Source organism: Herpailurus yagouaroundi, unplaced genomic scaffold (assembly GCF_014898765.1).
Source record: "Herpailurus yagouaroundi ecotype Mexico unplaced genomic scaffold, PumYag 196, whole genome shotgun sequence".
Taxonomy (NCBI): Eukaryota; Metazoa; Chordata; class Mammalia; order Carnivora; family Felidae; genus Herpailurus; species Herpailurus yagouaroundi.
Window position 1 is genome coordinate 31,573,971 of NW_024412427.1, and position 17,101 is coordinate 31,591,071.

General features: G+C 44.2%; 1 protein-coding gene across 4 annotated transcripts in view; it reads left to right on the forward strand.

Annotated features, from left to right (window-relative positions):
* Nucleotides 1-17,101, forward strand: part of RIN2 (Ras and Rab interactor 2) — a 237,114-nt gene that overhangs the window by 110,441 nt on the left and 109,572 nt on the right. For 2 of the 4 annotated variants that reach the window (XM_040447828.1, XM_040447829.1), the window contains one exon: nucleotides 15,851-15,943. In XM_040447828.1, coding sequence (XP_040303762.1) covers nucleotides 15,887-15,943 — 57 coding nt within the window. In that variant the 5' untranslated portion in view covers nucleotides 15,851-15,886. Of the gene's footprint in view, nucleotides 1-12,161; nucleotides 12,259-15,850; nucleotides 15,944-17,101 lie in introns of those variants that run through there. The other 2 variants (XM_040447830.1, XM_040447832.1) reach the window with 2 other exon arrangements.

Genomic DNA, 17,101 nt, shown 5'->3' on the forward strand with positions numbered 1-17,101 from the left:
TTTGGGAGGTAAGGGGGATGCTGTTGGCAGGTTTGGAAGTGAGAAGAAAAGGCAGCCACTAACTGATAAGCCAGCCCCCACTGGAGCACCTAAAGCCCAATCTCATGAGATAGTCCTGGGAAACAGGGTAAAGTGGGCACCTCAGAGTTCTCCCACCTGACAGATAAGGGAGCAGGGTCAAAGTGAGGCAAGTCACTATTGCTGGTGAGTATCGGTGCACCGTGCATGATGTGGCTTCAGAATCTTACGTACCTGGGATTGCCAATTTAGGCCACTTTCAGCTCGCTGGTCTAGGTTGGGCAGTGTGGTGGGCAGTGACAGAATGCCTGGAAAAATACTCACCCAGGGTAGGCCGAAGCTAGTCAGGAATGTTCTCTGTCTCCACTCGGGTGGGATCTCTGAGATCTGTGCTCTGGAGGGGGCAGTGCCAACCTACACACGTCACTGCTGAGATTGGAAAATTGGATTGGAAACAGATCAAAAAGGGACCCTGAATACCTAACCAGGAATATGGATATTCAATTCTAAAAACTGTGCTGCAAGCAGGGAAGCAGGAAGCTGGGAAAGGACGGTCCCTTTGGTGTGGCATGTTTGGGCCGCGTGAATTGGAGCAGACGCAGACAGCGGGGGCGCACAGACATTAGGGAGCTGCTGAAACCATTAAGGCTGCCGCCGCCCAAGGTCTGAGTGGTTGTGGAGAATGGGAAGGGAGATGACAGCCGTTTCGGCCAGAAGACTCTGCAAAACTGTGCAGTGATTGATGGGCCGAGTCAAGCAAGTTTTCAAGCCTGGTGCCCTCATTAGCAGAGGGGAGCGGGACTTCAGAGGAAAGGAATGTTAAGTGGAAAGTCAGCATTCAATATTCAGAGCTGCATTTCAGAGGAAGAGACCAAGAATGAGTGATTCTGTCTTTACTTTTTTGTAGACAAGTATTTCGGAATTCAGAAAAACAGGTAGGAAAGCAGGAAGAAGACTCAAGATTGGGTTTTGTTTTGCTTTGTTTTGTTTCTAAATTGGAACCATATGAAATGCATAGCTGCAATCCAGAAATCATGCACAAGTCTGCCAACTGAATGATTTGACTTCTGTCTACTCTCTTTGTACACCTCCCTGAACTAATAAAGGGGATAGAAATTAATCAGAAACAGGGAGCAGGAAAGAAAAGGAAACACTCAAGCCCTAAATGAGAAAACAAAGCCTTTGGTTCCTAGAGAAAGCTTTGGTTTTGGCTCAGGTCATGATCTCACGATTCGTGGATTCGAGACCCGGTGCGGTATTTGCTTGGGATTCTCTCTCTCTCTCTCTCTCTCTCTCTCTCTCTCTCTCTCTCTCTCTCTGCTCCGCACCCTCTCTTTCCCTTTCTCTCTCAAAATAAATAAACTTAAAAAAAATAGAAGTGGGGTACCTGGGTGGCTCAGTCATTTAAGCATCCTTCTCTTGGTTTCAGCTCAGGTCATGATGTCATGGTTTTTGAGTTCAAGCCCCACATTAGGTTCTGTGCTGGCAGCACGGAGCCTGCTTGGGATTCTGTCTCCCTTTTTCTCTGCCCATCCCCTGCTTGCTCTCTAGTTTTCTCTCTCAAAAATAAATAAACATTAAAAAAATAGAAACTTCCAGCTGTAGGGGAGCCTCACATTTGTACATAGAAGTGCCATTTGGGGTGCATGGGTAGCTCAGTCACTTAAGCATCTGACTCTTCTTTTCTGCTCAGGTCATGGTCTCATGGTATGTGAGTTCGAGCCCTGTATCTGGCTCTATACTGACAGTGTGGAGCCTGCTTGGGATTCTCTCTCTGTCCCTCCCCTGCTCTCTCTCTCCTTCAAAAATAAATAATAAATAAATAAATAAATACTTCAAAAAAAATGCCATGTAACATAAGATGCTCTAACAGGCAAAGAAACTAGGGATATACAAGTAAAAGCCCTTTGAAAATCAAAGTGCCATATGCCAACTGGGTCACTATCTCCATGATCATGGGGCATTAGCTCTGTTATATCCAGACCCTACCATTTGGGTTAGGCCAATGGAGACTATGAGAAGAATGGTTTGGCCCAGCATTTAAGCAGATATAAACTATCTTTCCTGACTTTTACAAAAATACTTTTTAGTCTTCAAGGGTAATAAGCAAGAGGGTAAGGTCTTCGGGGAGATAAAAGCATTAACCTCTAGTCTCCTTTTTTTGCTGGAGACCTATTACAGATACCCAAAAGATGGAGACCTTGTTTTGCCAAGATAATCAGCTTTGGGGTGATTCTAAGGCATGTTATGCAGTTTCCTATTATCTGCAGTAACTTGAGGTCAGTAGAAGCTGATTGGAGAAGGTCATAATATATCCTCAAACCTAAAACAAGCATGCATTTGGGGGCTTGATCTCACACACAGGGCTGAAGTGTTTTTCAGTGCTTACTCAGTGTGTTTTGACCTCTAAGATGATGATGCTGGCAGGGGAAAGGCAGCTGGTTTAGGACTGAGATAGGATTGGAGGAGGAGTCCAAGATGGCAGACCCAGAGTGAGGGGCTGTAGTGTTTTAGAAGAGCCAAAGGAGGAGAGAAGGTGGAGGAAGGAGTACAATAGCCAGAATGCTTTTAAGGAGACAGCATGGCCTCTTGAACTGGAATTAGGAGCTCGAGAGGAATTAGGATGTCTTAGGGCTGTTGTATCCAAGCCTGTCTCTCTTCCCCAGTACCACCAGGGTATAACTAGGGCCACTTGGGACTGAACCTTACACTTCTGCAAACCAAGTCCAGGTGAGGATGGGAGAAAACCAAACCAGTAGTGGAACCTTTGTCTATTCTCTCATGGGCCCTAAGATGATCCAACCTGCCCTAAGACCTAGGCAAGAGAGGCCACTGCCCTGGGCTATGTACTTCATCCCACTCAGCCTCATCACTCCCCATGGAAGAAGAGGTCCATGGAGGCAGGGGTTATGCCATTCTGGACCCTGCATTTCTCTTCCCTTATTGTTCCAGATGCACAGCACTCTGGAATCCCTGCCCACATGCCCCAGGCCTGGTGGCATAGCCCACACAGGCTGGAAGTTTTGTGGACGGAATCCGAGGTGACATTGGACAGGAAGGCTGGGGTGTCCACAGAGCTGTCAAGAGAGAAGAGAAGAGTGACAAGCCATGGGGTAGGTTCTGGATGCCCCATGTGCCCCGTTCAGCGCAGAACACTGAAGAGTCTGAATATTTAGACATTTTTTAAATGTTTATTTATTTTTGACAGAGTGAGAGGGGATTCCTCTCTCCCTCTCTCTCTGCCCCTCCTCCACTTGTGCATGCACATACTCTCTCTCTCTCAAAATAAATAAACACTTTAAAAAGAGAGAGAAAGAGAATGAAAGAGAGACAGAGAAAGAGCAGGGGAGAGGCAGAGAGAGAAGGAGACACAGAATCCTAAGCAGGTTCCAGGCTCTGAGCTATCTGCACAGGGCCTGATGCGGGGCTCGAGCCCACAGACCATGAGATCAAGACCTGAGCTGAAGTCGGATGCTTAACTGACTGAGCCATGCAGGTGGCCCAAGAGTGAAAATTTTAAATGGAAACCTGACCTTCCAAGTCCTTGGAAAGAGAATAGAACACAGTTTGTCTTGGTAAGAGAATAGAACACAGTTTGTAATCTTGATTTATAATTAAAAAAAATTTCAGACATAAATAATGTCAGCCTCCATTTGTCTTCTTGCCCCAGGCCCTGAAAGTATTCATGCCTACCTAGCATCCCCTTGGGAGCCATGAGAGTCCAGACAAGGTCAATGGCTCAGTGCCTCCACTATCCGCTAAGGTGGATCCACAGGCTTATTTGACCCTGCATCCTTTGATCTTCTTTTTCTAGAAGTCTGACTCCAAGATCATCATTATTATGACCCAAAGCAGTCTCCCTCAGATGTGTGTTTGTGCTACCCTCAAATACTCCCAATGGAAAAGGGGCAATCCAACTGCTTCCCTTCCCCTCTTGGCCCCCATAATAACCATGGCTGCCATAAGCATGGGTCAGACACCTGCACAAGAGGATAGGATTTGGGTAGACCATAGTGAGGAAAACCCTGTGTTTCAAAGGGAGCCTGCAGAGCCTAACAGAAACTACTTGGTAGTTTGGTAATAATATGAGATTGGATTTGTAAAATGCCCCAGTCATATGTACTTGTCTCTCCCAGCAAAAGACATGAATGCCGTTGGTCAACCAAGAGAGACTAAAACATGCCTGAACTGCAAAGGCACTGTTTTGGACACAAACCACCTCATTGGTGATGGCAACAGATATCATTGACAGCCTTACTATGAGAGCTTATGTGAGTTTCCACAACTCTTTTGTAGACACATAAAATATTAACTATTTTGGAAAGCAGCTGTTTCTTTATGCATTATCCTTGATAATTTCTGGATACTGGTTGTAAGATGGTATTCATACATGGTAATTGGGCATTCACAATGTATAGAGGTGTTGTGGTATTTTTTTTTATTTTGATATTGGATGTTGTGCTTCTGCTGACCATCCCACATGGAATCTGCAAGCATAGAAGGATAATATTCTCCAGAGGAGGCTCAACTGTTCTCCAATGCACTTAAAAGCAAGGATGGGAACTTTCAGACTCTAATGCCCATAACACATGGATGTAGGTACATGCACAAACACAGAGAAGTCCATTTGCTCAGCCAGTTATATTTCATTGGGAGTTTTGCATCTGTTCTGGTGGATTTTTTTGTTTGTTTTTTGGTCTCCAATGAAGATACAATGGTGTGGACACACACCTGGAGACCTCTAGAATTCTGATTTGTGCAAAAATGAAAGAGCCAAGAAACATGATTGGCTAGGTAATTGCAGAGAACAAAATGAGTCTCTATATGATAGAGAGGAAAGGCCTCCAGATCATAGACCCTATAGGAGAAATCCAACAACAGAAAGAACATGTGGATTAAACGTCCTTGTGTTTCAAAGTGGTATAAAGAATGTTTTTTTCCAGCATGTTATGTGGATTGACAGCAAGCTTTCTTGTCATTCTCAAAGTTACAGTTCTTGTCATTCTTGAAGTTTATATCTTATTTTGTCATTCTCGAAGTTATAGTTCTTCCTATTATCTTACACTTTTGATGAAGCCATTCCTTAAAAGCCCTTCCTTTCAGCCTGATGCCTTCTCTGTAAAATCTCATGCACTTACTTATCCCAGAGACACTTATTGAGCACAGATGTGCCAGGCACTGTGTTGAGTATTGGAGCTACTCCTCTGAATAAGGCAGATGGGATCCCCAATGTCTGATGGGCAAAAGGAAGATCTTTTCTTCTCCTCCTCTTCAACCTGTAAAGAAATAGAACCTACGGAGTCTCAAATAATAGACTGAACATATGGCTTCCTTCAGGTTTTCCTGATGGGATCACTCAACTTGGTTGAGATGATAGTCAAACATATTTCAGGTCTTACTAGGAACAAATAATATGGTTTCATGGCTAAAGCATTGCTTTCAGTCTAGAGATCTAGTTTCTTACTTTGCTATCTTGTATTACCTCGGTGTAAAAAGAATCAAATCAAAGCAACCTCTTCAGAGACATTGGGGTTTCGAATGGGTAGATTAAATGAGTCATGAACTGGAGTCACCCCTACCCTCACTCAGTAGAGCTGATAGTTAGATTTTCATCAGTTTTGCAAATTTGTTGATGTCCTGTTGGTAGCCTGAAATTATTCATGATGAGAGTATTTATCCCATAAAATAGGCAACTGCTAAAATTTGGGGCTTTTATTCCCCAGAAAGCCAGTTGTTAAGCATTTTCTAGCACATCCCTGTTTAAAGGGAAGGTAGATATCCTAATGGTGAAGTGGAAAGTTTGGAAAGATGTCAACACATACAGGATCAAAATGAAGGGAAAAGAAGCAAATTAGTACATGAAATTCTAGGCAATTATTCCCTAGGGGCTAGTTTAATCTCTGTAGGGATGGTGTCCTGCTTTTTGTGCTTCAGAGGTGGTTGTCATGATGTTTTAATCTAGGACTATTTCATTTTATTGTGACAAGAACACAACATGAGACTTACTTTCTTTTAAAAATTTTTTTATATTAAATATAATTTATTGTCAAATTCGTTTCCATACCACACCCAGTGGTCTTCCCAACAGGTGCCCTCCTCAATGCCCATCACCCACATTCTCCTCTCCCCCACCCCCATCAACCCTCAGTTTGTTCTCAGTTTTTAAGAATCTCTTATAGTTTGGCTCTCTCCCTCTCTAACTTTTTTTTTTCCCTTCTCCTCCCCCATGGTCTTCTGTTAAGTTTCTCAGGATCCACATAAGAGTGAAAACATATGGTATCTGTCTTTCTCTGTATGACTTACTTCACTTAGCATAACACTCTCCAGTTCCATCCACGTTGCTACAAAAGGCCAGATTTCATTCTTTCTCACTGCCAAGTAGTATTCCATTGTGTATATAAACCACAATTTCTTTATCCATTCATCAGTTGATGGACATTTAGGCTCTTTCCATAATTTGGCTATTGTTGAGAGTGCTGCTATGAACATTGGGGTACAAGTGCCCCTGTGCATCAGCACTGCTGTATCCCTTGCGTAAATTCCTAGCAGTGCTATTGCTGGGTCATAGGGTAGATCTAGTTTTAATTTTTTGAGGAACCTCCACATGGTTTTCCAGAGAGGCTGCACCAGTTTGCATTTCCACCAACAGTGCGAGAGGGTTCCCATTTCTCCACATCCTCTCCAGCATCTACAATCTTCTGATTTGTTCATTTTAGTTTCTCTGACCGGCATAAGGTGGTATCTCAGTGTGGTTTTGATTTGTATTTCCCTGATGAGGAGTGACGTTGAGCATCTTTTCATGATGTTTATTTATTTTTGAGAGAGAGAGAGAGACAGAGTGTGAGCTGGGGAGGGACAGAGAGAGAGGGAGACACAGAATCCGAAGCAGGCTCCAGGTCTGAGCTGTCAGCACAGAGCCTGACGCAGGCTTCGAACTCACAAACCGCGAGATCATGACCTGAGCTGAAGTCGGAAGCTTAACCAACTGAGCCACCCAGGTGCCCCCGAGACTACTTTCTTAAAGAGGACATTATGTAACCATTTAGACAGTGTGTATGTTCTTCTCTTTGGTCCCCTAACCACAGAAGCTGCTAGTGAACAAAACAAAACATATTAGAAGAATAAAGAACATTGAATTTGGAATGACAGTAGTCGGTTGCTGAGCAACAGAGTATTCTATGAGACCCTGAGGATTATTGCTTCCACTTTTCTCACTGATTATCTAAGAAATGCAAAATATCAGTATTGTAACCAATTCATAATGAAATAGGTGAAGCCTCACTGAACATCATTTGTGATTGATCCAAACCTGACTGGTGAATTGCATTTGTTTGGAATTTTTGATAGTGGAAAGAAAAAACCTTGGTCTGAGAAAAATTGCACTGGCAGAAGAAAACTTTATTGTCTAAAAATGTGCAGACTCATCGAATAATCTTGCAGAATGTATAGTCAAAATTTAACACAGAAAATTTAGTACTTGATAGAAATAATGAAAACAATTACCACCACCTTACAGGGCAGGAATGTTACACAGTAGTGTTTCATGAAGACAAAATTCTGTTTGCTCAATCACATCTTTGATGTAAAGTTTACAAAGAGCAGAATTCATCTCTAAAAACTATTTTCTTTAAAATAAAAATTAAATGTGTATTTGTATGGAGAAATAAAGACTCCCAACACCTTACCTCAAGCCATACACAAAAATTAATTTGAGATGGGTCATAGATCCAGGCATAAAAACTAAGATGATAAATCTTTGGAACAAAACATATAATATTTACTAGCTTTAAATTCTTATATCCGGAAAGAGGTACAAAATTAAAAAGAACTAAAGAAAGTTTGAAAACAGTTTAACTGCACTGTGTAAGAAACTAAACAAGGACTTGAGATGGTTTAATGAAGTATGCTCCAGAAAATATTTTCTCCATGAAAATGATCAATATTGGTATAATTCCAATGGAAATATTTGTGTGTGTTAAACATTGAGTTAAAACTGTCTTGAAGACACAAAGTCTGGATTAAAATAACAGGGTAAAAACATCTTTACAACAATCCACAACTCTGTCTCATGAGCAGAAAGCTGCATCCATTCCATTTTATTCAACTGAGGAACATAAATTTAAAAAAAATAGAGGTAAACACCCAGCAAAGCTTCCATGCAACTTTGCAGTGTTGATAAAAGAAGTAGAAATGTACCTTTTGTTTGTCCTTTTCACCCTGAAATTGAAGCATCTTCCTTTAGATGGCCAAAGGTGTCCCTCTCCTATACTCATCGAAAAAATCCCCATTGGGGCACCTGGGTAGCTCCGTTGGTTAAGTGTCCGACTTTGGCTCAGGTCATGATCTCGCGGTTCGTGGGTTTGAACCCCACGTCAGGCTCTGTGCTGACAGCTCAGAGCCTGGAGCCTGCTCTGGTTTCTGTGCCTCCCTCTCTCTCTGCCCCTGCCCTGCTCGTGCTCTGTCTCTCTCTCTCTCTCTCTCAAAAAATAAAAAAAATAAACATTAAAAAAAATCAATCCCCATAATATGTGACATCATTAAGTTCTGCTGTGGTTTGACAGGAGTTTGTCTTTATCGGTATGTGCTTTATTCTAAGATCTTTTAATTAAACATTTGGTAAGATGCTAAAAAATATTTTAAAACTATACTTCTGAGAACTCATGATTGTCTTTCTGAAGCATTCTGGTCAAAACATATTTGACAGAAAGGAACATAAATCCACCCGAACTACTAAAAAAAAAAAAAAAAAAAGAATATTTATTGTCAGGATACAAGATGAGTTGAACCTTGGCCTGGTGGAAGCTATAAGGCCAGCGGTCTGAGGCCAAGACTCAAGATGCTCCTTTACACAAGTGCATTCACCCCTCCTGGCCCACCGTGGACCAGTAGCCCCTCGTATCTGCTCACTAGGGATGTATGTTTCCCATAAATTATTTTCATTATTTCTATCAAGTTTCCCATATGGCTCCAAAACCAGCTCTCAGGCATGAGCACCTACCTTGTGACTCTCAGCTCAAAATCTTGAAGTAGAGGATTCTACTTCGTCTTAGAATGGTCAATTTTAACTTTGCTGGTCCAATCAGCTGAGGGGATGACATGGGCAGAATCACTCACGTTGCATATCAGGCACAACGTGGGCAGGGCAGGTATTCTACAAGGGGTGTGGGTGGCTCAAGCAGGGTATCTGAATGACGTGAGCAGATCCATGGGCACTGGTGAACTGGAAGAGCTTATATCTCATCTAAAGAGAACACTCAGAGTCAACCAGTTTGGGTTATGCTGGAATGATAGCTCAGTGTGACCAGAGAAGCTACATATCTACATTTTATGCAAAATGTCCTGATTTTTAAAAAGTTGCCAGTTGTAGCAGTCACTGTCAAGCCCTTCCCAAATCCCTTGGGTACTTAACATTTCCATGGATGCTGGCCTGATTTTCCACTGCCAACTTTGCCTAAGGCTCTCTTTGGCCACTGGAGCCCATTCTACACACACTAGTGGCATGATGGAAATGCTGGTGAATTAAGGCTTCCTGCGGGAAGTTGGGCATTTCCTCAGCTCCCTTGTGCTTCTGTTGGAACTACTCTGGGGCATGGTCTATCCTGACTTCCAGAGCTCCCCAGAAGAGTTGAAGTCCAGTTGCCCAGTAGTTGGTCATGCACTTTGTATTGGCTGCCCTTCTTCCCCATATCACTTCCCCTCCCCAACCAGTGTTTCTTAAAGGCACCTTTAATAAACGACATGGCCATAGATTCTTGACTCAGCATCTCTGGAGAGAGTTAATTCAAAATTTTTTAAAAAGTGTATCACTTAATCTATTGTATCTGCAGTGTTGACTCAATTCAAGAGCTGTCAGGTTATTAAATTAAAATTAACCACCTACACAAAATTCACCATCATATACTTTTTAGCATCATGGCCAGAGAGGCTTAGAAAAGAAAGGTCTAAGCTCAGGTGCTCACAGGTTGACAGGTAAACCCTGAGGAAGACCTGGAGTGTGTGGCTCCCTGTCCATGGCCTCCTTTGGCTTAGGAGCTAATGCGGCTTACAAGGCTTCCTCATTGTAGGTGTGAAATCACTGCAGAGTGTTACCACTTAACATGTGGAGCTTTTCAAGTAAGGAGGCTGAGAAGACACATACTTTTTTAAAAACAATTTTTATTTCAAGTTTATTTTTGAGAGAGAGAGAGAGAGCACAAGGGGAGAGGGGAGAGGGAGACATAGAATCTGAAGCAGGCTCCAGGCGCTGAACTGTCAACACAGAGCCAGATGTGGGGCTTGAACCCATGAACCTTGAGATCATGACCTGAGCTGAAGTTGGTTGCTTAACTGGCTGAGCCATCCAGGTGCCCCAAGACACATACTTTTGAAATGTCAAAAGAGACTGGCCTGGGAGGTAGCCACCCTCTCTCCCTTCACAGCCATGTTTCCAGGTGGGCAGAGCGCACCAGCCTTGAGGACTGAGCCATGCTTAAGAGAAGTGGTTACCTAGGGAAAAAATAGGGATGTCTGTAGGGAAATGCAAGCTGGAGAAGCAGGAAGCTAATCCTTGAATGGCCCAAGGAGTAAAATGAGGGTGATGGGTGGGAGGTGACAGAGACAGTTTCCCATCCAAGTAAAGGAGGAGTTTCTTGACAGCTGAGCTTCCCACCTGTTGCCCAAGGTGGCGTGCATTGCCCTTGGTGGAAGTGTTCACACCTTCGCCATGGGGGCACCAGCATGTCGTAGACTCTGGGTCTAATGTTCTCTCTTGTCTAGCAAAAGAGCGGGATGCAGGATTGAAAGCGAGAGATGGCTAATGTCCGGGAAAAGACAAGAGCCCCAAATAAGGGTCCTTGCCCCATTTTTATTAGGATCAGAAGGCTTACAAACATGGCGATGGACGTGCACAAAGGGACAATGAATTTGTGAACATTAACTTGTGGATGGGAGGGAAAGGGGGTCTTGAGGATATTCGGGGTTAGGGGTTTGGGTTAATACAAAAGGAAATCTGGGCGCCAGGCAGTCGGGAGGAGAGTTGTTTACAGCGGACATGAGGCAGCACCTCTGTTTATCTTAGCTAGCCTAGGGACCAGACAGACAGGGGAAATAACCTGAGGGTTGACAAGGCACCTTTCTTTTTTTAACCATCTCCGCTCTGGGCTGTTTTGCCTGCAACGCAGCCATCCATAGTCCAATTCACCAGTTTACCTAACCTGGCCCTATCCTCCCGTGAAAGCAGCTTTTCTGCTACAGTACTAAACTGGGGGCGCTTCCCCCTGAATATCTAATCTTGTTTATTTCATATACCTATGTATTGGGCACCTTTGCGCCTGTTCCTATTTTAGGCCTTTGCCTCTCTCTCTCTATTCTGGGGGCTCTGCACCCCCTCTCTATTTTGGAGTGCCTTTGCACCTCCCTATTCTTGGCGTGTCTTTGCACCCCCCTATTCTTGGGGTGCCAGTCTGGTTTACCCAAACTTGGGTGTGAGCATTTTATGGCTTTGTATTTCTTTATGCTTTGTTAACCCATTGGTGTAAGCCCGGGGGATTCCTAGGCTTATCTCTCACACCAGCAAAGCTAATGCAGCGTGGATATGGCGAGAGTCTCTGGGAGGCACCAGTTTTCCAAGGATGCAAGGGGTGGACCTCCAGTGCAATTAACCCCATTGTTGGGCCAGTCCTAGGAGTGGCAGAAATGCTCCTTGATTAAAAAAAAAAAAAAAAAAAAATTATTTGATGGTCCTGGGAAATTACTCCTGGGAAAATTGAGGTACTGAATGTTGTTTCCAATTCTATTTAAAAATACACTTATTAGTAAGAGGGCTGGGAATACAGTTCTTTGCTTCTCATTTCTTCCAAAGAACTAGTTTCTCTTTTCAATGAAAAAATTGCATAATCTTAAAACTTAAGAGAAAAAAAAAGGTTCACTATCAACTGAGGGAAAATCAGTGCTGGACAGTGATACAAAATGCTTAAAGAAAAAAATTTTAAAAATTCATGTAATTTGAATTGTCAAGCCAGAGCCTGGAATCGAGTTTTTCTGTCCAGCTTGTAAAATCCCTGGTAATACAAAGATAATTATGGAAATATTCAGAGACTTTCCCTGGATCCAGACACAGAGCCGCCCCACTGGCTTTTACCTCTTAGTAAAGAGGAAAAGCATTCAAAAGACAGACCTGCCGTCATTGGAGCCACTTAAAGAACCAGCAAAAAGGTGACGTGCATTTCTCAGGATTGGCCTTGACCTGACAGGTCCCCAGGGGTGAGTCATTTTCTCCTTCTTCAGTCAGTTTGGCTGTAAAATAATTATAATAACGAGATCTTGTTTACTAAGAGCTGAAGTCCACTTCGCCTTGTCTCATTCAGCTGCCAGAAAGGAGAGGAAGAGAGGTAGTGATTAGAAGGCTTTTGTGGCTAACTGTCGTAGCAGCTCGGTGTTGAGAACCCATGCCTTGAATAAGCGAAGTCTCTCGTAGATTGGACTTGTGAGTAGTGGGTGCCCGTGTAAGTGTCCCTCTGCTTCTCCTGTGGGTCTGCACTTGTGACCTGAAGCAAACAAATAGGAAGGGTAGTTTGACTAAATAAACGGAGAGGGGACAGGGTAGGCGGGAAGGGGAGGAAGGAGCCTCCATCTCAGTCGGACCCTCCATCTTGCCAAGATCTGGCCTGTGGCCAAGTAGAGCAAAAGCTGCGAGAGTGCCAGTGGCTCAACCAAGCCCCACTGATCAGTGGCCTGGAAGCTGGGCACTCGGTGTCTCTCTCCCTGCAGCCAGTCTTCAGCCAGTGTCCGGGCGGTGGTGCCTCAGTGCCTGTCCTCAGTGGCTCTCAGTTGAACGAGCTGGACAGTGAGCCTGGAGCCTGGACTGACCACTCAGTGAGTCCTTTACGCTGAAAATTCAGAACAGACCTTCACCTCAGCAGTGGCTCTTGGGGCCACCTGAGAAGCCATGGCTAGGTTTACTCTCCAGTGGCAGAGCCTGGTGTTTGTGTGAGAGAGGAATACTCACTTCCTGCCTTTGTCCCTTAGCTGACTGGAGCAGCCGGCTTCGTTTACATTCCTCTAGTGGTGTTATTGAAAAGCTTTGGCAGCTCCCAAATGTCCCACTAGGGCTTTTTCCCCCCCCCCCCCCCCCCCCCCTATCTTTTTTTTTTTTTAATTTATTTTTTTCTAGCTTTTAGCTAGCATCTGGAAAGATCCACTGGTTGCGATGGGCTCATTTTTCAAGAATCCGCTTTACCTTCAGGGAAATCAGGAAAGGAGCAAGCTCTCAATGTATAAATGTGGAGGAATTTTACAACCTCTCAAACTACTGCACCTTTTTTGTTTCAGTCCAGCATGTTACTGGAATGGTTTTAGGACGGAACTGCTAGTGTAACCCCTTGGGGTAGGGAGGGGTGAGGAGCCATGAATGGAAAGAAGTTATCCATTTGAAATTGTATTACAATCTGTCCTTATTGAGTTAAAGTCTTAGAGGTTATGGTTTGGGAAGGAAACTTGTTACAATGGTAAGGAACTTAAACCAGAACTTTTGGGGGGGGGATTTTAAGAACAAAAAAAATATAATAAAAAAAAAATACCAATTAAATTAAATATGGGTTTTTTTTTTTTTTAATGAGAATAATCTATGATGTGCTGCTGTCCGCTTGGATTTCATTCAACTGGAAGGACCCGTGGTCGTGCTTGGCAGCCTGCTCTTATCACCTGCTGTCATCTTCCTCCTGGAACAGCCTTTTGAAGAAGGAGAGAGGCAACCTGCATTTTCCTGAAGAAATGTGATAGGTCTGCCTGCCTGGCACGCACGGAATCTACACTGGATGGTTCCCTGAGGACCGCTTGAAGTTGAAGTGCATGCATGCAATTTCCAGGCAGCTAATTAAACTGGTAAACTTCTGGAATCCAGACTGCTCCCTGGCTATAGGCGAAATGCCCTGCCTGTCGTGGCTCATCAGAAGGGGTTTGTCTATGGAAATCTTAGGAACAGAACAAAGAGACTTCGATCTGCATGAGGAATGAAGTCTTGGCTCTTGCCAGCAGCTCCTTAACTGCTGCATGATGTCAAATCCCTCGCCTAGAAAACGTCTGAAAGGAAAAGAATTGCACATGAGGCTTGGTTTCAGGAAGTGTTCTTTCTTTATGTGTGTGCTTCTGCATGGAAACAGTTAATCATGTGGTCCCTCAGGTTACGGTGTGGCTCCCTGTCTCCTCTTAGTTCCGAACACAGCCCTGTGTTTTCATTCTGGAGTCGCTCCAATCTGTGGACTTTGCTAGTAAGTGATGAACTTCAAAGGCCTTGGAGCTGGGGTTCCGTTCAGCTGCTGAGCCTGACAACCTGAAGATCCAGAGTCAGCAGAATTGCAAAGGAGAGCTCCCGTCTTCTCAGGAGGTTTTGGAATGCTCGCCTCCATCCCAGCAAGTGGAAAGCAACACAGGAAAGGCACCTCTGAACCTTTACAGAGAGGGAGCCATGGAGGGAGGAATAAATTGGCGAGGGTTCCTGAAGGAGGGATGGGTAGCACTGCGTTACTGTCTTCCTGTAGATGAGATTCTACAGATCAACAGAGTCCCCTATGAATGTGAACATAGGGGCAAATCTTGAGGCCAAAATGAGCCTCTTGCCAAAAAGTATTCTTTGCTAATGCACATGTAGCTCTCTGCTAAGTAATTATGCTTTTCCACTTGTTGAAATGTCCCTTTGGTGCTATTGGCTCTCTGCCCCCCCGCCCCCCCCCCCCCCCCCCGGCAATAATGAAATTGTTTTGCAAATTGGCAGCAGCTACTGTGGCTTTGGCTTTGGTGCCTCTCGACCCCACCCCTGCAGCTCAACCCCCTTTAATATTCCTTAATGTGGCGTGACCTGTTTTCACTTTATTGCCCTTATACCATGTTGGTGATGGTCAGGACGAGCTTCGTCTTGAGCGTGTTATGGCAAACAGAAGAGATTGTGAGCAGGAGAACAGTTTTATACTTGCTCCTGGCCCAGCCTCCCTGGATAAGGAAGGTTTAGGGATGCCCCCCTCTCCAGGTCTGCACTGCACGCTGGCTGGGGTAAGGCCAGCTGCCTGGGTGTGCGTGTGTTTTACTTAGGAGTGGACACTGAAGGCTTTGTAGCCAAGAGGGAAGATTATCGAGTTTTGATGCTCATGTGAGGGAAATTCCAAGCTGAAATGACCACAGTTATGATTCAGAATCATATCATGCCTTTAAATTTTTCTCTGCATTCCAAAGTGCACTGCCCCCCTCCCCTTGGGTTATCATGGAGCTGTTTCCGTGTTGTTTCTTATACAAACTTATCTCTGTAAACAGGGACGTAGGATTTCATCTCAATCTTTGATTTCTAAGGAGAAAATAAAGGGATTTATTCCCAGTGCCCTTGTGTTGACCTTGCCTGGGGGAGAGGGCTAGCAGAGCTGATGATGACCTCATCTCATTCCGGCAGGATTTCCTGGGACATGCAGGGCCTCATTCTTCTGCTGTCCCTCTGTGTTCAGCCACATTAAGTCCATAAGCTTCAGAGCAGATTACGGTGACATCTAATATCGGTCCCTTTAGGACTCGAGCATGAGGTCAAGCAAACATACAAAGCAATCATTATACTTTCCGCAGTCCCAGAGACCTTCTGCGTCAGCTGGAGAAACAGGAGGTGGGGCAGTGAGGTGGGGCACAGACTAGGAACTGAGCTGTCTGGAGCAGGAAATCAGCCTGAAAGGGGATGGAAGGGCTTTGGTGGGAAATAAATGGCACTGTGTTGTTGACGGAAAAAGATCTTGGCAGGACTGTTGTTGTGAGTGTTCTGTGGCTTAGAAAGGAATTTCCTACAGGCTGGACTAACCATTAAAAATATCTCTACCTTCAGGAGTCCCGGGCGTGCAATAGAGCATCGCTGGGGGAGATGTCAGCTTGGACCATGGGTGCCCGCGGTCTGGACAAGCGAGGAAGTTTCTTTAAGGTAAAAGGAAGCCTTGATTGGGATTTCTAATGGGCAGCCTTTCTCACTTTGCTGGGCTGCTTGAGGAGCTGCAGAGTGAAGCCTGTTCTGAGCCAGCTCTGGAGGGGTGGGGGGGGGGGGGAGTTTGCCTGAACCCAGCTGCGAGCTGTTACTGGGTTTACAGTAGGTTGGAGTTTTTGTGACCTAGTGATTCCAGACAGGCCCGGGATCTAGGGCCTGCGAGATGCAACCCTGTATAAAACAGTTGAGGCAATCTTTATCTGTTCCTTTTTCAACTGGATGATTTTATGATAGAAGCTGGATTTTGCATTCCAGTCAACCGATGCTGTAGGCAAGTGTGTTTTGCACTTTACTTGACTGTATGAATCACGTAGGTCCTCTTTAAAGAACAACAACAACAACAACAACAACAAACAGATTCCTGGGTCTCACCCTAGACTGATTGTTATTTGCTGGTGTATTTTATCAAATACTTAGAGGCCTCTTATGATCAGGCAAGAGAGAACCAAGGCATGATTAAAACTGTGCCACTCTCCGTATGCATATAGATGTTAATGGGTTGAAATTACCTTGCTAGTTTAATGAGATTCTAAATGGGTATTTTATATACTCTGTGTGTATGTTGTAAATTAAGACTTGGTGGTCATTTCAAATTTGCACTTGGGAATTCATTTCCTTCTTATGGCTTTTGCTTTGTATAAAAAACAAGATCATGTAAAGGAGTAGAAAAACGGAGGTAAAATGTGCATTTGAAATCTGTCATAGGAAAGTGTTCAGACATCCTATCTTTTTCCTCAAAGGAGGAATAACACAGGAGCCTCCTAATTACCGAGGAAAACGGACAATGTTTACTAATTCTCCCATCTTGATGGGTTGCAAGTGTGTATTAACTTGCATGTATATGCTTCCCATTTGCAAAAGACTAAACCGATTTACTATGTCAATTTTGGACTCCATAAAAATCTATCAGAAGAGCCTTGTTGATACAGCAAAGCTAAATTCAACAAGCCAACCACAGTAAGGAAGGACATCATCAGGACACAGTCCCACTGGTGTGCAAGTGGGAGGACGGGAGACATCTTCATAGGGTTCAGAGGTCTGGGCTTGGGTCCCTTAAGCTGTATTTTCCAAGGCAGAGAATTGATCGGATTTCAGCAG